This window comes from Aphidius gifuensis, linkage group LG4 (genome assembly GCF_014905175.1).
Source record: "Aphidius gifuensis isolate YNYX2018 linkage group LG4, ASM1490517v1, whole genome shotgun sequence".
NCBI lineage: Eukaryota > Metazoa > Arthropoda > Insecta > Hymenoptera > Braconidae > Aphidius > Aphidius gifuensis.
Window position 1 is genome coordinate 9196636 of NC_057791.1, and position 21491 is coordinate 9218126.

At 28.3% G+C, this 21491-nt stretch overlaps 1 protein-coding gene across 1 annotated transcript; it reads left to right on the forward strand.

Moving 5' to 3' along the window:
* The first annotated feature begins 4151 nt into the window (after window positions 1-4151).
* LOC122853828 (THAP domain-containing protein 5-like) lies at window positions 4152-6441 on the forward strand. Its single transcript, XM_044154246.1, has 5 exons — window positions 4152-4273; window positions 5263-5472; window positions 5690-5816; window positions 5893-6023; window positions 6325-6441. Exons 2-5 carry the CDS (start codon window positions 5308-5310, stop codon window positions 6439-6441), a joined length of 540 nt encoding a protein of 179 aa, XP_044010181.1. The 5' UTR covers window positions 4152-4273; window positions 5263-5307.
* Window positions 6442-21491: the final 15050 nt, after the last annotated feature.

Sequence of the window (21491 nt, forward strand, 5' to 3'; positions counted from 1 at the left end):
CAATGGTAACGGTCAGTGAATTAAAAAGAGAGAGCAGTGAAACAAGAAAGCAACATCAGTCAACATGCATCGGAAATATTTCATAATTTTTTTTAAATCTTTTACATTTTTTAATTGTTTATTTTAAATAATATAAAATTTTTTTCATAGGAAAATTAGTTAATTCTTGAACTTATTTTTTTTTTTTTTAAGGAAATTAAATAATTTTTTTTTACTTTTAAGGGAATGATCATAATATTTAAACTAAATTCAATTTAAACATAAAATTTAACTACAAAAAAAGATGTGAAATTTATTACAAAAAAATATTAAACTTTACTGAGAAAAATAGTAGTATTTTACAAAAATGTTACAAAATCTTACAAAATTTTTTAAGAAAAAAATACAAAAAATAATATAAAAATTCGGAAAAACAAAAAAAATTAAATGTTACTTTTAACTTTTAATTACAACTTTTAATGTTTTAAAAAAAAAAAGAAGAATATTCAATAATTAAATGAAATACAATATTTTAATCAATAATATTACTTAAATATTCTAATAAAAAAAAAAAAAAAAACAGAAGTACAAAAAAATAAATAATTGATATGAAATTTTACAAAAAAACTTATGAAAAAAATACAAAGAAAAAAACAAACAAAAAAATAATAATAAAATTCTTAGCTTAAAATTTGTAAGGGATTTCTTACTGCACGCGTCGGTGGTTAATGAATTCCGTGTGAGCGGCTGATTTACCAATATATAATTCAATTTGAAATCAAAATATTAAATAATAATAACAAAAATCAAAATATAAACAAAAAATAATATCAAAAAAAATATAATAACAAATTCATTCTACATCGCTGAAAAACCTTAGATAGAAAAATATTAACAATCAATAAATTTCAATAAATAAAATAATAAAAACAATATTCTTATTTAACAATAAACAAAAAAAAAAACAATAAATTTAATATTAACTAATTATCAAGGTAAGATAAAAGAATGGAAGCTCAACAATATCACACGGAAACGAAACTTGAATAAAATAAAAAGTAGGTCACGCTCGACTCGCACGGAGTAATTCTAACGGTCGATCGTCCGTAAGAGGTCTTGAATAGGACGTAGGAAAATGTTTTTTTGGATTAATTAAAATTTTTTTTTGGGATTTAATATTTATAGTTTCAAGTGAACAAATTGTAACAATAATAGATAAATTTTTCTTTTTTTTTATTCGCTGCTGTCGTTTTTCAGACAGACAACGACCTTTTTTGGGGGGGAATTGTTACGTCTTGCTATCAATATAATAAATAAATTAATTAATTACTTAAATATTTAGTAAATTCAAGGGCATATAAAATACCGAGTAAGCAATTAAATTTTTTCTTTTTTATTTTTTAAATTATTTTTATTTATTTTAGGAAAATCAACATTTTACTTTTTTTTCTCACAATATTATGTTTTTTATTTTAAATTATTTTCGCAAACCGTAGTTCAAAGTCACCTTAGCTACTCGATATTTTACATCCGTTGGCGTTACAAATAATTCTTTAAGTAAAATATTAAACGCTGACTATCGTGGGACAGGTAAATTATAATTGGTCAAAGATGTCTCCACCTAAGATCATCCCTACTTTTTAATTTAATTTTTATGGGAATTATTATTTTAGAATTTAAGGAGCTTCACTCTTGCGTCAACTTTTGTTTAGACGATATCTAAATTAATTATTAAATTTAAAATTTTATAAATCAAATATAATTAAATAAATAATAAAATCAATTGAACTTTTACGTTTCTAATAAATAAAATTTTAAAAGTGAATTTAAATTAAATAATCTTTGTGTTGTAGCGAGATTCACTCGCTGGCCTTAAAAACCCATTTAATTTATTTATTTGTCAAGCTCCTTGCCAGTGATGATTATTTATTTATTATTATTATTATTTTTTTATTCTTGAAACATATTATAATCTTGTCAATATTCATTTAAATTATTATTATTATGTAACAATAGTTTACTACAGACGAAGTAGAAGGGGGAGAATTTAGATATAGTCTGAGGGCTTTATGTTATGTTAAGCGAGTAAGTCTCGCTCTCGTGCTTCGATCATCATACTGAGCAGACGTGCTTATTTTTCGTTTCGAAAGGTACAATTGTTATTGATTTTACACAGTTATGCCAATTACGATTAGGTTGAGGTAAAAGTAGCTATTCATGTTGTAAATATCTTTAACTAAGTTTTTGAGTAAAATGATTTGTTTTGTTTAAATAAAATTATCTTTTGTTTTATTTTTATGGATCTATATACGACTTTACCCGTCCCTCTCTCCATAACCCACACACTGAGCGACTCTTGGTTTGCCTCGAAGACTGAGCCTATGGGAAATTTGATTGATTGAGGTCTGTCGTAAGTTTTGTGTTTTCAGTTTTCGATTTTGACTACGTTTAAGTTTAAGTTTGAGATTTCGTTCAGTTTCGTTTCGTCGCAGTGTTGCAGTTGGGTTTTCAACAGATTTTATTGTTTTATTCTGATTTAATTTTATGTTCCGGATATTATAATTATTATATTTTGCTATAACCTATTTTCTTGATATTAATTTTGGCCTATAAATCAGACGAATAAATTTCATGTACAATTTAAATAATTATTTATTTAAGAATAATTATTTAAATATATTAATTCCCATAGCAACAGTCCGAGAAGGTAGCTGACTCGAAATGTCACGCTACAGTGTTTAAATTATTACTTTTCCGTTTTTAAATTGACTGTTTCTAATACTATAAAAATTATTGACTGTGACATTTCTCCGGGGTGTTGTTTTCTGTGCTTCGAGTTTATTTTACCGTTTGGATTATTCGAGACTACCAACATCAACAGGCGACCATCCAGATTGACACGCTTTCAACAACAATTGTTTCAGATTATTCTCACATCAAGGTACATCTACAATCATACACATTCCCTCCTAACCCGTTACCCTGTAGGGAATAACAAAATAAGAGGATTTTATAAAAATAAGTTAAATATCAGGCTCATTAATTTGTATTATTTTCAAATTATTATAATATTATTTTTCTAGTTAAACATTCTTCTTTTTTTTTGTTATTTCATAGAAAATATAAATTAATTAGCCTGGTACGTAACAATTGATAATATTTTTTTTTTTCTTAATAAAGCATTCCATTAAATAAAAAATTTATTAGAAATGATTTTAATATCAGAAATAACAACAAAAAATCTGTTTCAGTATTTCATCACCACCTATTTTATTCATACTTAAATAATAAATTTCTTATAAAAAAGTCGATTAAGGTTGGTTTTACTTGTTTAGTTTTGACTTTTTCTTATGCTTAAATAAAATATCTTAACAACACAAGGAAATCGTTTTATTAGGGAAGCCCTGGAGTGCGCACACCACACCGAATATTGAAGGTTTTGTGTGTAAAACAATCACACACAGAGGTAGCATTCCAGAGCTTCCCTATTTTATAGGTTTTTTTAATTCTTTTATTGTACATACCTATCATGTAATTTCATATATCTTACAATAATTATAATTTTAAAATTTTCAACTTTTTTATTTCACTATATTGTCTTTTTTATTATTTTTTTTTTCTCTCTGTGACACTGCTTTTGGTGTATTGTTTTTTGTCTCTCTTCGTAATTTATAAAAGAACATCGCCATTTACGTTTTTTGATAAAAAGTGAGATGCAAACATAGCAATGAATGTATCTTTCTAACACACTTAAGTTATTGTACCCAAACTACCCAACCTACGCATAAATAATAAAAACGCGGGAGTAAACATGTAGTCCGTTGAAAATTGTAAACAACTACAGTGAATTATGTTCATATGTGTGTGTGTGTGTTTTTTTTTTTTTTTTTATATTCGCTTCACTTTGTCAAGCAATCGGACTTCTTTTAGCATGTTTGTACGTTGTCGAACACATTAGTTTTATTTTTACAAATAAAATTATTCATTTTTATATTAATATTAGTTAAGGTAAGTAATATAAAAGAAAAATATAATATCATAAAAATTTTTACATGATAAATATTCTTTTTATGCATTCATGTTGATGGAAAATTTTGAGTTTTTCTGATAATTAACGTTTCATAATTATTAATTTTGTGAATTAAAAAATTGTGTTGAATCAAATGATCGTAACACCATTGCTGCAGCTCAGATTCGTTTGTTGCCAAACTTTTTGCCATCACCAAACAAGGTCACGAAGAGCTAGAAACCATCATTCGCAGCAAGTGAAGAAAGCTTAATACAGTTAGCACCAGTAAGTAATTTTTTTTTTTACATAAAATAGTTTTTTTGTCAATTATCTAATTGGAGTAGTTAATTTATCAAACTTCGAAAAATCTATTGATGCAAAAAAAGTGCTCACATCAATTTTATTCTTGTAATTTACGTAATTTTGGAAGTCCATAAACAAAAAACTTTTAAATTTTTTCATAAATTTTTTTATTGCAAACATCGATAGTTATTTTTTAATAAATTCATCAATAAAAGTAATTTTTTGAACAAAATTTTTTAAAGATAATTTTTTTATTTCAATTGAAGCAAATAGATTGATATTGGTTTTAAAATAACACTTGTTTTTTTTCATTGCTTGAATAAGAAATTTTAAATAACGATTAAAAATTATTTTATTGAAAATTGCAATATATTTTTTATAAATGAACTAATTTACATATTGTTTGTTCAATGAAAAATGATAAAAAATCAGTAAACTAATAAAAATGACGAGTAAAGTAAAGCTTTTGTATCATAATTTCACGTATTTTTTAATCCATAAATAACAAATCTTTTTTTTTTCAAAGTCATAGCTTTTTTTCATGAAATCATTTAAAAATGTACTTCGTTCGATAAAAAATAAATAAATCAGAATTTCATTGTAACATAAACGTGTTTACATTAATTTAAGTTCTCAGTTTTCATCAACATACGGGTGCAAAAATAAGAAATTTGAAAAATGATCTGCATTATTCTTATTATTTCAAATATTGCATATGTTCCTTTTATTTATGAGATGGCCTGTTAATAGAATAATTGAGTAATTGAAAATTTATTTTACATTGAATTATCAGTAGAAGCAATTCGTTTAACGATAGGTTCATCAATAATAATAATAATAATAACAATAATATTCTTAAGTGAATTCAGAGAAGTAAAAATATTTTTACAATTTAATAATTTAAAAAAAAAAATAACTCATAATTCTAATAATATAAAATAATTTAAATAAAAATTTTATACTTTTCACAGACTAATGATCAAGTAGACAGAGTAATCAGTGCAAGAGCTGATTTAATGAAAGAGTTTGGACAAAACCTTCAGCCATTTATGGTTGTTGTTGGAGAAGATTGGAAAAGCTTAACAAATTTTTATGCATGCTCAGTGGGTAAAAAAGCACAGTGGGTAAAAAATGCTGGTCTAGATATTACAAAACTCAATAAGCAATCGTTCATTTGTGAGGTAAAAATATTATATTTATTTATTATTTAAGTAAATAATTTTTCAAAGCTAATTATATTTGATATTACTTACTGTCTTGTCAACATAACCTCATTATAAGTATTTGTTGATCAAATATAAATTGTTTAGAATAATTAAATAAAAGTAATTATCATCAGCATAATATAACTATAAATACAAAATTTAAAACTATACAATTAACTTAATAATTTTTTAGTACCACTTCACCTCAGACATGTGGGAAAAAGTACGTGTTGATGGAACAAAAAAACTGAAAAAAACTGCTGTCCCAACAATTTTCGGTGATTTAGTTACTCAAGTTAAATATGACTTGAAGAAAACAAGTAAGGGTTGTTAAAAATTATATTTTTTAAAAATAATTTATTGAGTTGTTTTATAAATTTATTAATATTCATTCAGATGAAAGTCCAGTATCATCATCATCATCATCATCATCATCATCATCATCATCATCATCATCATCACTAGAGCTAGAACAACGAATAATAACGATTCATGGAGATTCACCGGATGATAAAAAATATTTAATCGTTTTGCAATATTTCGACTTAAAATTAATTCTAAAAAAATTACTTTACAGAAAAATTATTACAATAGCAAAACTATGGCTATGCATGCCAGAGTTAAATAACTTTTATAACTAAAGACTTTATTTTATTATCTATAAAACGTTTCTCAAATATATGTTGCTCAATATGTTGAATTCTAATTTTGTATTCTAACATAAGTTGATTTTATTATATAATAAATAAAATTTATGTCATGTAAATGTTTTGTGTTTTGTTAAATTTAAAAATGCACATGTCACTATAAAATAATATTTTGTTTCAGAAAAATAGAATATACCAGGAACCACCTCCAGAACTTGCACTATTGTTGGATAAAAATATGGCATATTTGAAGAGTAAAAAAAAAGGCACAGGAAAAAAAACCTCTAGCTTCAAGTAAATTTGCTGAAAAATAATAATTGTACATATATAAATTTTGAGTATTCAATACCAACGTAAATTTTTTTTTAATTATGTAAAATAGTTGGAATTGACAACATTAAAATCAATTAATAAAAATAAAAATATTATTTGTCACTTTATCTGTAGTGTTTTGCCTCTTTAAATATCTATATTTATCACATTTATATTGAAATTATAATAATATATAAATTTAATAATTATAACCATACTATATATATATTAGGGTGGTTCTTATTTGGGTGATGACAAAATTTTCATCGTGCCGCCCCCTAATATCGTTGGAAAAAAATTAAAAAAATTTTTGGGCTATATAAGATGTTGGAGATACAAAGTCTGATGACACGTCCCTGACTAAATATATTTACAACTGCTACACTACCGGACACAAATCTTAACTTACAGGCTGACACTAAACAAACATACACAACCATACACTACACACACACTATATGCACCCCTATATAATATACTCATTCCAGTTCCGGCCGCCGTGCACTTTACTCTCTTGTCTCGCATTATATATTGTCTGACTGCTAATTAAATAAACGTAACCAATAATATTAAATTGTACTTGTTATTATTTATGATCTACCCTCACATAACCAACAGGTTATGGGCCCAGGCATTTAGCCTAAAATTAAATAACAAGCATTTAAATAAATTTCCTCGTTTAACATACAACGCGTCTAGTGAAAACGTGTAGCGTCTATTGCATCAGAAACCGCGTGTGAACAGTGAGTGCATATATATATAAAAATTAGTGACAATGGCGAAATCTCACGTTATCTCAATTGATCCATTAAAACATGATAATTATGAAATATGGAAAGTCCGGATGGAATCATATTTATATAAATTGGATCTCTGGGATATCGTATCAGGCGTTAAAACAAAACCTCCAACAGAATGTGATGATTGGAATCAAAAAGATAAACTGGCCAGATGTGAAATAATCCTAGCCGTTTCAGCTAGCGAATTACAAAGTATTAATTCTACAAATACGTCCAAAGAATTATGGGACAAAATTAAAAATGAGCATCAGTCAAGTGCACCAATAAATAGAGTGACTTTACTTGCCATGCTTACTCGTTTTAAAATGGATAGCGCAAAAAGCATCCGAGATAATATTAATGAATATTTTGATCTTGTTAATAAATCCAAACAAATAAATTTGGAAGTAACAGATGAAATTTTGGCCATGTTTTTATTAAATAGTTTGCCTGAAGAATTTGAAAATTTTAGAATGATAATTATGACTAGAGAGACTTTTCCATCATTGCAAGATCTGCGCTCGAAACTTCTAGAAGAGTCAGATGCAAGAAAATCTATTACAGAAAATAGTGGAAACAGTCAAGGTCAGAGAGCCATGTACGCAAAATCTTCGTTTGGCCGAAAAGGCCCGAGCAATCGAAACTCGTTTTCTCGAGGTGGAAAACGACCTGCACATAAACCGCCGTCACACACAGAAACAGATGACCGGTATAACAATAACAACAGAGGTGGGGGAACGAATGGACAGAGAAGATGGACCCCGCACAACAACAATAACAAAGGTTTTGACAGAAAGTCAAGCAATACAATACGCTGTGAAAGGTGCAATGGTTACAATCACCATGCAAAAGATTGCTATTCGAAAAATATTTATAAACATGCAAATTATGCAGAAGAAGAAGAAGAAGATGAATACGATGAAAATATTGAACTCGCTGCAAGTGCTCAAACAAATGAAGAAATCGCATTAATGAATTATGTAAACAATGCTAACAAATCAAATGATAAAAATCTATGGTGCTTAGATAGTGGCAGTACATCACATATCACTGCAAACAATAAGCTATTTAAACAAATTGAAAAAGCAAATTTAAAATTAAGCCTTGCCAATAATGATTCAACAAAAATAAGTGGTGTTGGTGAAATTAAAATAAATATTAATGATGGTAATAAACAAAAGACAGTGAAATTAGATCGTGTTTTATATGTGAATGATTTAAGAACTAATTTACTGTCAGTGTCAAAAATGACAGATAAAAATTATAAAATCCTCTTTGAAAAAGAAAAAGCGACAATATCTGACATAAATGATAATGTACTGATAACAGCAAAGCGAATTGGCAATCTATATTATATTCAAGAGAGCCAAAACGTTGCAAATCTTGCCGAATTTAATTCTAAAAATGACTTTGAAAAATGGCATCATCGTCTAGGCCATGTCAACGAAAAAGACATAAAGCTCATGTGTAAACAAGGAATATTAAATACACCAAAATCACTTCAAGAAATTAAAAACTGTGAAGTGTGCGCTCAAGAAAAAGCTGTCAATCAACCATTTCCAAAATCCAATGACGGGAGGACAACAGATTGACTAGAAATAGTCCACAGTGACGTAAGCGGTCCAGTTCGATGCCCTTCTCACAGTGGACACAGATTCTTCATCACCTTCATAGATGACTATTCAAGATGGGGTGAAGTATACTTTTTAAAACATAAAAATGAAGCGTTAGAAAAATTTAAAATATATAAATCTATGGTTGAAAATTTTACTGGCAAGAAAATTAAAATGTTACAGACAGATAATGGTCGAGAATACTGCAATTCAAACTTTGATAAATTCCTACAAGAAAATGGAATAAAGAGGAGGTTAACTGTACCATATACACCACAACAAAATGGCGTAGCTGAAAGAAAAAATAGAACCCTGGATGAAATGGCAAGGTGCATGATGCGACATGCTGAAATACCAGGTACATTTTGGGCTGAAGCAATCAATACAGCCAATTATATTCGTAACAGATGTCCAACAAAACCTTTAAATGGCAAAACGCCTCACGAGCTGTGGACAAATAAAATTCCAAACGTTGACCATTTTCAAATTTTTGGGACAACAGTATATGCCTTAGATAACAAAATAAACAAAGGCAAATTTGATTCACGAGCAAACAAATGTGTATTTGTTGGATATTCAGATACATCAAAAGCATACAGAGTCTGGAATCCAGAAACTCGAAAAATAATAATATGCCGCAGTGCAAAATTCATGAATGATAAGTATTATAATAATATGTATGAAGAAATTCTAGGTGAAGATGGGGACATGGTGAACCAAAATCCACCATCGAATTCCTTCAAAATAATTAATAATGAACCATCAATTAATAATGAATATGTTTCAGACAATGAATCCATTGATGATTTCCAACTAGCTCCAGAAACACCTATTAGAGAAAATATACCAGATAGACCAAATAATACATCAATAAGAGGTCGTGGTAGACCAACTATATTGAGAACAGGTGGTAAAGGTAGACCTAGAAAAATATATCAACAAATAAGAAACAATACAATAGAAATTGTAGATGACTCTGAAGATGAGCTACCAAATGAACTAGCAGCTGATGAAATGGCAAACCTAACTGAAGACCCAATTACAATTCAAGATGCCAAAAATTCTGATGATGCCGAAGAATGGCAACAAGCAATCGAAAATGAATTACTATCTCAAATTAAAAACAAAACATGGGATATTGTACCAAAACCAAAAGACAGAAAAGCTATTGGCAATAGATACGTCTTCAAGACAAAAGAAATTCCTGGCTCAATTTCTGGCAAAAAGAAAGTCAGATTAGTAGCTAAAGGATGCTCTCAAAAATCAGGTGAAGATTATTTTGAAACATTCTCACCAGTTGCAAGACTCACTTCAATAAGAGTCATGGCTGCACTAGCAGCAGAATTTGGACTCATGATACATCAAATGGATGTCGTAACAGCCTACCTGAATGGTGACTTGAATGAGAAAGTTTACATGAAAGTCCCTGAAGGGCTTGAAGATATGCTGACTAAAATGTTGTCAGGCAAACCTGTCGGATCGAGTAGGCAGGTCATGTCAGACACACGCATTTTAGAAACAGCACAAAATTGGAAAAATGAACTCCATAATGAGAACAACAAAGTCTGTTTATTAAGAAAAGCATTATATGGACTTAAACAGGCTGGAGTTCAATGGAACAGGAAACTGGTAACTGATCTGAAGAAACTTGGTCTACAACAGCTTACTCAGGATCCTTGCATGTTTGTCGCCAGAGACAAACACGACATCATGATAATATTAATATATGTGGATGACATGCTCATTGCATCTGCTAATATTACATGGATAAATGAAATCAAATCGTCACTCTCCAAAGTTTTTGAAATGAAAAATCTTGGTGAAGTAAAACGATGCTTAGGTATAGAATTTAGCAGGCCTAAAGTAAATGATGTAGTACAATTAAATCAGAAGAAATACATAGAGGATATTCTTGAAAGATTTGATATGTCAAACTGCAAGCCAGTCTTGACTCCTATCGAGGCTAACTGCAACTTAGAGAAACCAAAGAATATAAATAATGATGAACTCCAAAGATTTCCATACAGGCAACTCATTGGAGCTCTGATGTATTTAGCCATTTCTACCAGGCCAGACATCTCATATGCAGTAAGCTATCTTAGTCAATTTAACTCATGTTACTCATCTGAACATTGGAAAGCAGCAAAAAGAGTTCTCAGATATTTAAAAGGCAGTATAGATACCAAGCTTGTATATAAAAGAACTGGTAAACAATTGTATGGTGTTGCTGATGCTGATTGGGCAGGTGACAGAAATGATAGAAAATCATATACTGGATATGCTTTCATATTGGCTGGTGCCAGTATATCATGGGAATCAAGAAAGCAAAGAACTATCGCCTTATCTAGCACTGAAGCTGAATATATGGCTTTATCAGAGTCAACCAGAGAAGCGTTATACTTGCAAGAGCTATTTCGTCAGATTGGTATGTTAATAGAACATACAACTATTTACAATGACAATCAAAGTGCTCAAAAACTTGTATTTAGCCAAGCATATCATTCTCGCACTAAACATATTGACATTAGACATCATTTCATCTATGAACAAGGGCGAGTAACACCATTATACCTATCAACTGATAAGATGCCAGCAGACTAAAGGGTTAACATCCACAAAACTGACAAGTTGCAGCCAAGGACTTGGTTTAGAATTAACGTAAACAACAGGTCCTACGCCATCATCTTTGAGAGGAGGTGTTGGAGATACAAAGTCTGATGACACGTCCCTGACTAAATATATTTACAACTGCTACACTACCGGACACAAATCTTAACTTACAGGCTGACACTAAACAAACATACACAACCATACACTACACACACACTATATGCACCCCTATATAATATACTCATTCCAGTTCCGGCCGCCGTGCACTTTACACTCTTGTCTCGCATTATATATTGTCTGACTGCTAATTAAATAAACGTAACCAATAATATTAAATTGTACTTGTTATTATTTATGATCTACCCTCACATAACCAACATAAGAAATTTTTATTTTGATCCTAGCCACCCCCTGTAAGAGGGTGAGGTTTCCCGTTTAAAATACATGGGGTTTTCTTACTTAGACGTAAGAATCGATCTAAAAGCGTCAATTATGCATGGGAAAAATCTTTTATTATATTCAATCATCGAGAATGAAGTCTGCTTTAAGATAAAAAAAAAAAAAATTTATATAGGTCATTCCATAATTTTTTTATTACGCTAAAGGTTTTTTTTTTTGTTCAATTTTGCTAGTTTTCAACGTTCTCAATATAATATGAGTGTTATAACATTATATTTTATATATTTACTATGGGTCATTACACGTAAATTTATGAAATGGGTCATTTTTTTACACACGTTTCATGTATTACAAATTATAAGTTATAAAAGACTACAAATAATGAATTTTCAAATTCGATTGCATGATGTGTATAAACCATGGAGTTGAATAAGAAGTGTAAGCTTTGCCTTTTTACTGTGTTGAAGCATAGGCTGTCGCTGAAGCCTAAAATTTCGGAGTAAGTCAGTTCGAAAACTGCTGACATATTCTTATTCATTCTAGCCTGTACATCTATGTTTGAATACCTCCTTGGGCTATTCAGGTGCAGTTTAATTATTAATATGGATTAATTGATCGAAATATCCAATAACATCTTATTTTTTCTTATTTTTCAATAAAATTAAAGGTCATCTTATAACTCAAATTGTTCAAGGGATGTCATTTCTTGCAAATCTTTTCATAATTTTTTTAAGTTGAAACAAAAATTTTAATTTTAAGGGATTTTGTCGATTTTTCTCCGAATATGAGAATGCTTCGAAATTTATACGGTAGATTATTGAAATACTAATACATTCTATGTAATTTTTTGGTAATTGTTTGGATGCTTGTTATTTTTTTATTAATTATCAAAGGTGGCAACTTTTATCATAGGCTATTATGGAGAATGCGACATTTGTGAAAAAAAGTCCATTAAAATAGCAATATCTCTAATCGACAATATGACAATGTAAAAAAAAAACTATCGGGTTATAAAACGAGACAAGACAAAACGTATGGACATAAAATAAAAGAGGTTTGGAGCTTAGTTTTTTTACAATTAATAATTCAAGTAGAAAAAAATAGGTTTTGATCAGGAATTATTGAGAAATCACTAGAGACCTTTTGTGGATGACTTAGAAACACAGTATTTCTATGAGTGCAAAAAAGACAAAAAACAGAAGAAAACTGTTGTCTTACTCTTCGATTTAAAAAATCGGCAGAACCTCTTAACGTGCTTTCAATTACACCCTTTTCAAGAATTAAATAGACAAATAAATCAATTAAATATTATCCAAAAGTTCCTTTCAAATACATTAATTCATTTTACTATTAATACATTCTAGTCTAAATTAATACCACAGCGAAATATTCTATAATCGATTGAAATATTTGAGGCTAATGGCTGAGGAATTAATTTAGACTACGAATCATTTTATTTAGTCACATCCATTCCTTAGATACATTTGCCAATAGTTTTTTTTTTAAATTATCAATGGAAAATGTTGCTAAGAAGAGAATGTAATCGAATAAATTAATGCGTAGTCTGAATTAATTTCTCGGCCATTTCCCACAATAATTTCAATTGATTATAAAAAATATGGCTACGAAATTAATCGAGACTGTTAATTAATTTATTTGCGGCTTTATTCTTTCCTTAGATACATTTGCCATAATTAATTAATTAAAAAAATATTTGCAAACGTTGCCGAGAAAAAGATGTAACCAAATAAGTTAATTTATAATCTAAATGAACTCTACAGCCATTTGACACGATAATTTCAATTTAATATAGAAAAAATTGCTGTGAAATTAATCTAGACTACGATGTAATAAATTATTAAATAAATTTGGTTACATCCTCTCCTTAGGAACATTTGCTGATAGCTTTTTCATTAATTAATCATGGCAAAAATAGCTAAGGAAAGGGTGTAACCAAATAAATTAATCTAAAGCCTAGATTAACTTTACAGCAATTTTTCCTATATTAAGTTAAAATTATTGTATCAAACGGCTATGGACTTAATTTAGATTATAAATCAATTTGGTCTTTCTTCGTTTTCAAATTGATGAAAGATTTTCAGAAGTTGATCGATCTCTATAGTCATAGAGATATCAATTACAAAAGAGGTTTGAAAACAGTGACGGAGTTGAGAGCCCTCAATGCTGCCGCTAAACGAGCTGTTTGCCTGTTTGATGAATACAATTCAATAATAACACAAAATGAAGATCAAAAGCGATTTGTCATACAGATTGTGTCAGAATACCGTTTCCTGATGCAAAAAAAAAAAACAACGGTCATGTAGAAATTTAAAAAAAATAAATAATTCGAAATGTATAAATAAATGTTTTTTGTTTTTTTTCATTTCAAGACAATATTTAATATTTAATAATATTAGAAATAGTTTAGAGTTGAACGAAATTTCGTGGAATGACCCATAGATTCTTTTATTTTAAATTCTTTTCTATCGAATATATGAAGTATAATGTCATAACACTCATATTATATTGAAAACGTTAAAAACTAACGAAATCGAACAAAAAAAAAAAAAAATTTTAGCATAATAAAAAAATTATGGAATGACCCATATAAATTTTTTTTCTTTTATCTCAAAGCAGACTTCAGTCTCGATGATTTAATATAATAAAAGATTTTTTCCATGCATAATTGACGCTTTTAGATCGATTCTTACGTCTAAGTAAGGAAACCCCATGTATTTCAAATGGGAAACTTCACCCTCTTACAGGGGGGGGGCTAGGATGAAAATAAAAATTTCTTATATAGCCCAAAAATTTTTTAATTTTTTTTCAACGATTTTAGGGGGCGGCACGATAAAAATTTTGCCATCACCCAAATAAGAACCACCCTAATATATATAATATCAGAATATATAGGTATATTTATATCAGTTAAATTCAAGTAAGTTTTATAAATATAATTTGAATATGAATAAAATTAAGTTATTAATATAGCTGTGTTTATTTAAATTATTTATTGAATTATTAAATAAATAATTCAATAATTAATTTAAGAATAATTTAATAATTAAAAATATAAATTATTATTTATTTAAAATATATATTTATTTGATTTATATATTAAATTAATTTTTTTCCTTTTAAACTGTTCAAAACTCCTTCTTCTCCCCACTCCATACAAAAAGCAGGAAATGGCGGACCAATCAAAAACCAGACGGCTATTGGCACCACTCTACTTATACCCACTCTAGGCTGCTTTACACTCATACAATCACAGAGGTGGAAAAAGAGAGAGAACGCGCTATAGTCCCAAATGATTTATCTATTTGCATTTACACATAATCAAAAAATTGAAAAAAAATTAACAATAATATTAGCTTAGGAATTATCAGGCCGATAGATAAAAAGAAGTGTAGGTCAAAACAAGCTTAAAAATTTTGGTAAATATTCGGTTTAAATGAAATGTGTTATCAATAGAAAATGTGTAATAAAATGAAAATGTTAACGTTTAAAATAATGAAATTCAGTCCGTCAGTACATAATAATTTCTTTGTTGGATAATCTTGGCTTAGATTTCCTATTCTGTTTTTAATGATAATGAAAATGACAACGCGAAATTATTTAATGGATATCATCATACCTTATTAATTCATTCAAAAAATTGAAAAAGAAAATTCCATTCAAATAATTAAGGTTAAACGTAAACCTCATCGTCAAACAAAGTTTGGATCCAATAGTATGTAATCCGTATTGTAAAGAAAAACAAACTGATAATTAAAAAATAGTTGTAGTAAAAATTTTTTTATTGACAAGCGTAAATATGTATTCTGCCCCTATTCTTATGTGTTGAAGTTGTCAACTTTGACATTCATTATCTAAAAAAAAAACTAGCAGGAAAATTAAAAAAAAATACACTTTTATTTGCCACCAAAAAATCGAAATTTAAATAACGGGAAATTTATTTAACTTTCAACCTCAAGTTTGGAATAGGAATATTATTTAGAGCTAGCAAGTCTTTAATTTTTTTAAACAAATGATAACATCTCTGAAATTGTAAAAATAATCCCAAGCAAAGCCAAATTAAAAATAATCTCAGCAACTACCCAACCGATCATCGTGATTTTTTTTTTAAATAAAAGAGCTTATCTCGCAGATCGTTATAGGCGTTTATTCAATTTCCTATCTTAATAAACAACCGAGTTATTAATTATAGCTCGTTACGCACCCAAGTCAACAAGCGGCGCTTCGGTAGTGGCTGCTATGCACTTATAGATACAATCACAGAGTTGAAAAAAGAGAGATAACGCCCTATAAGTCCCAAATGATTTATCTATTTGCGTTTTAACATAATCAAAAAATTGAAAAAAAATTAACAATAATTGTTCCGGGTCGAACCACATGTCTGTCGGTCCCAGACTGACCAGATTTTTATTCTTTTTATTTTTTAAACAAAATACAATAAGTTGATAAGTTTTAAACATTATTCTGTTTTTTATGGCTAGATCACGAGATCATACAATTTCAAATAACATATGACTAACAATTTTGGTTTATATTTTTTCTAAAATATTTTAAACAACGATTTAATTTATGTACTTTTAATAGCTTTTTACAAACTCGAATATTCCCACACATGGTCAACTCATGCATAGACTTTTGAGTAAAAATCACGTAACAAATAAAACCATAAACTCAAGTTTCTCTTTGGTACTATTATAACATATTTTTTAAAAACATTATTTGTCAAGAATTAGAGAAAATCTCACATCTGTCAAACAACTGCACTAACGTATTTTCAATACACAGAATGATCGTAAAATCGACAATAAAAAAGTAAATTTATAACTTTTTAAAATAAACTAAATTCATGAAAACGTCTTGGACTTTCCGGTCGTAAAATCTATATTTTTTGTTTACACATGGTATTTTTTATGTCACCCTTTGGACCACACAAGGCCCAATTTAATGTCTAAAAATCCCACCACCTACACCTAGTTTTTTACCCTCTCTTGAACTAATTTTTGACCAATTAAAACTAATTTTTTTAACTAAGTATACACCCATTTTTTGGACTTAACAATTTTCAACAAACTGAGAAATCAGTTGCTCTTCAACACTCGTTTACGTAACATCTCTAATTAATATTGATTCGCGTACAACGGGATTTCTTTATACTTACAATATAAAATAGTAGTGTCTGTCCATGACAACACTTGTTAGAGTCAACTCAATATACAATATACAATACAATTAATTATAATTTTAGTGAAATAATAAAGTGAATATATTAATAGAATTTAAGCCACAGTGTTTGGATTTATTTAAAGTGTTATTCCTATTATTTCAATTTACAACCTATCCTCCACATCCTTTGATAGCCCTGTATCAAACTCAAGGCCTTACAACCCTTGTGAAATTATCGTGGTATATTTGGATACGTGGTGCGATACAATAATATTTTTAAACTAACTAGCTTAGAAATCATCAAGCCGATAGATTAATAGATGCACCCCGGTAGAAATATTTCTCCAACTCTCTTCCAACTTTTTTCCAACTTTTCTCCGCCATTTCTCCACCTCTTTACGAAAATGACCCATGGTTGGAGAAATGGTGGACAAATTTCTCCAACCTTTCTCCAACCAAAAATTTACTTCAACTTTTTTCCGCCATTTCACCAACCTGAAATTTACTCCAACTTTTTTCCAACCAAAAATTTACTCCAATTTTTTTCCAACTTCTTTCCAACTTTTTTCGAACCATGGGTCATTTTCGTAAAAAGGTAGAGAAAGTTGGAAAAAGTTGGAAAAATATTTCTACCAGGGCAAGCTTAAAAACTTTGGTAAATATTCGGTTCAAAGGAAATGTGTTATGTTAATATAAAATAAACTGTGTATTAAAATAAAAATATTTTTAACGTTAAGAATAATAAAATTCAGTCAGTGAGTACGTACTAATTTATTTAATGGATAACCTTGACTTAGATTTTCCATTAATTCCGTCTTTAATGATAATAAAAATGGCAGTGTGAAATCATTTAATAATTATATCATTATACCGTATTATTTCATTCAAAAAAAGTTAATTTTATTCGAATAATTAAGGTTGAAAGTAAATTCCATTGTCTAACAAAGTTTGGGTCCGAGAGGGGTATGGTACATATATGGTTATAGAAAATATTCTCAATGCCCCCCTGTCCAAAGTATAACCGGTATAACCACTATACTAGCAGGTTCTTAGGAGTATATGTGTCTGTAATCTATCTGGATAGACACACACATACTACTACAGCAGAGAAACAAGGAACAGCACCATTTAAAATTATATGTCCACTGAATCCCTAGGAGAAAAGGGATCTATAACTGCTTTAATAATCCGTATTGTTAAATAGAACAAATTGATAGTTGACTCAGCAATAATTGATAAAAATTCTTTCAACTACAAGCGTTAATATGTGTTTTGTATCTATTCCTAGGTGTTGAAGTTTCCAGTTTTGATATCAATTATCTAAAAAAAAAATGAGCACGAAAATTTTGGAAAATTCATCGGAATAGATGATTTTTCCGGCTTTCATTTGCAACCAAAAAATCGAAAATTGAATAACGGGAAATATATTCAACTCTCAACCGTCAGTTGGGAATATTATTTCAAGCTAGCTAGCTCCAATTTTTTTCAAACAAATGATAACATTCAAAAATTGTCAAAATAATCCCGAGCAAAGCCAGGTTAATCAGCTAGTTTTATATAAATATTTATTTATTGAACAACTAGTCAGCTGAACACTTCTATTACTATTTCATGTATACTTTTTATTTTATGTATATATATTCATGAAATACTGAGTTTTTTCAGTTGCTCTTTTATCTTCAGGATTTTTGTCGGGATGATATCTTTTAATATTTTCCCGATATATCAACTTTAGATGACTTAAGCTTCGAATATTATTGAATATTGAGTCAATTTCAGCCTCGTAATCTGACATGTTACAGCCTGAAAAATATAAATAGAATTATTACAAATTATAATGGAAATAAATTTGATTTTAATTGAGTAGCTATCTCCTCAATATTTGAATAAAAAAAAAAAAAAAAAAACAAAACGAACTATTTGATGTTAAAAAAATTTAATGTCAAATATTGATCGATTTTTTCAACATCTTTTTTATGAGCGAATTAACCACAAACACATGATGGTGCATCATGGCCGCCACCACCACCACCATGTATTTGTTCTATTATGATTGCTGTTGTTTATATACGATCAATATTGTTGTTGTTATTTTGATTTCCACTCGGTACATCATTTATTAAATTATTATTTACTCCTGTTGTTGTTGTTTCATTGAATGATTCAATATTTAATCATCTGTTCCATTTTTTTGTCCTTTACAAATTCATTCAAGATCTTGAATTTATTTCGATCATAACAAGCACGATCAAAACAAGCACAAGCACTTGAATAACCACTATCTTGTGTATTATTTGATTGTTGGACAGATTCATTTCAAATACTCATTATTTGATTTAAAATATTATTACAACTACCAGTACGAGTCTCATGAAAATTACCAGACATTGGTACAGGATCTAGTCGTATTTTAAATTTAACGATTTAGGATTACCAGTACATTTATCACATGTTTCTAATAATATTTCAATGTCATTAATTGTCTCTTGAAATCCTATACAAGATAAATTACCATCTTTGCTATCTTTACGTTCAGTGGTACCTCATTTTATCCACATATTATTTATTGTTGTTTGGTATTGTGATTATGATGTTGCTGTCGTATTATGTCAAGCACTTAAATAACCACTATCTTGTGTATTAATTGTTTATTTAACAGATTTATTTTAGATACTCATTATTTGTTTAAAAATATTATTATAACCACCAGTACAAGTCTCATCAAAATTATCAGACATTGATATAGCACCTGGTCGTATTTTAATTTTTACTGATTTAGGATTACCAGTACATTTGTCACATTTTTCTGATAATATTTCAATGTCATTAATTGTTTCTTGAAATCCTATACAATCTAAAATACCATCTTTACTATCTTTACGTTCACGTGGTACCACATTTCATCCACATATTATTTATTGTTGTTCGGTATTGTGATTATGATGTTGCTGTCATATTATGTCAAGCACTTGAATAACCATTATCTTGTGTATTATTTGTTTATTCAACAGATTAATTTTAAATACTCATTATTTGATAAAAAATAATATAATAAATTATATATTGTATATAATAAAAGTTTTAACTTTAATATTCACCTTTGTCTCTTAAATCTTTCATGAAACTAAAATTTTGAAACAAATTTTAAACAAATTTTTTTGTATCGTTGTCAAGGGAATAAATAAATAAAACAAGATAAAAAATAATTTAAAATCACTTACCTTCATACCGTTACTTTCGTTGCATCCATCTTTTGTTTTTTTTTTTTTACTGCCCATTCTAAAGAAGTTTCACTTCAAAAATGCGAAAATAAACAAGAAAAAGAAAACACTTGCTGATATTGGTACAAATGATGTGATTGAAAATAAAAATAATGAAGGAAATCATAAAATACATAAACAATTTAATAATGAAAAAGAAAAATTATCGACTGTTAAAGAATTTATTGATGATGATATTTATGAATTTAGAAATGATGAAGATAATGAAGTAATAAATTATGTGGAAGATGTTGTACAAAATAAGCAAGTTGATGAACAGAAGAATAAAGAAAAAAGAACAACACTTCCTGAAATAAATAATTTTTAAATCACTGTAAATCAAAATAACGAAGAACATATGATATATGAACAGATTGTTGATAAAGAAAATAATAAAAATGAAAGTAACGAAACGAATCGTGGCCATAATCAAAATAATTTCATAAATGAAAAAATTTCTAAAAAAAGAAGTTTTGTTCCATCATCAGTGTCTGATGTTGATGATGAAGCAAAAAGTAAAAAAATTAAAAAAAAACGTCATTAATATGAATGAAGCTAATTGTGTTGAAGTTTCCAAGATAGATCGGGTTCATAAATTTCATTCAAAAGAATGACTGTCTGGTTCGAAGATAATTACTACTTGTTCAGTTTTTTTTCCATGAAATTCAGCCCATCTTGAATCAAGATTGGAAAATTTTCATAAAATCGGCAGTTTCTCTTAGTACACTCATGGTGTCATCTAAAACCCTGATGATTACAACCTCACGACAAATAATTATGATAAATATTATGACAAATGATAAGAATAAAAAAGATGTTATCGATCTCATAATATTTATTATATTTATTTATTATTTTTCATTATCGACAGTCCCAAAATAAATAAATCTAATAATTTAAATAATAATATAATCATAATAATTCGATAATTCAAATAATTTAAATGTCTAAAAAAAGATTTTTAGAATTTTTAAAAGTTAAACAAAGATACCTGAAGCCTTACTAGAGTATAGAAATAGCGGTTTGACCGGTGGAAATAAAGTATGGTGCAAGGCTTTTTTATGACGGAATATTCCGGAACGTTTTAAAAAGCGTCTCGAATGAATATTCTACGAGGAAAAATAGGTGTAACGGTTAAAATTCGCATTTGTATACCCATCTACATGGTTGCTTTTATCTTCTGGGATGCTATTT

Bases quoted from the DNA above. Each gene is read 5' to 3' on its own strand.
- LOC122853828 (XM_044154246.1), top strand. From the start codon at position 5,308: ATGAAAGAGTTTGGACAAAACCTTCAGCCATTTATGGTTGTTGTTGGA. The intron at 5,817-5,892 runs GTAAGGGTTGTT...ATATTCATTCAG, and splicing joins ATATGACTTGAAGAAAACAA to ATGAAAGTCCAGTATCATCA. The intron at 6,024-6,324 runs GTTTTGCAATAT...ATTTTGTTTCAG, and splicing joins ATGATAAAAAATATTTAATC to AAAAATAGAATATACCAGGA.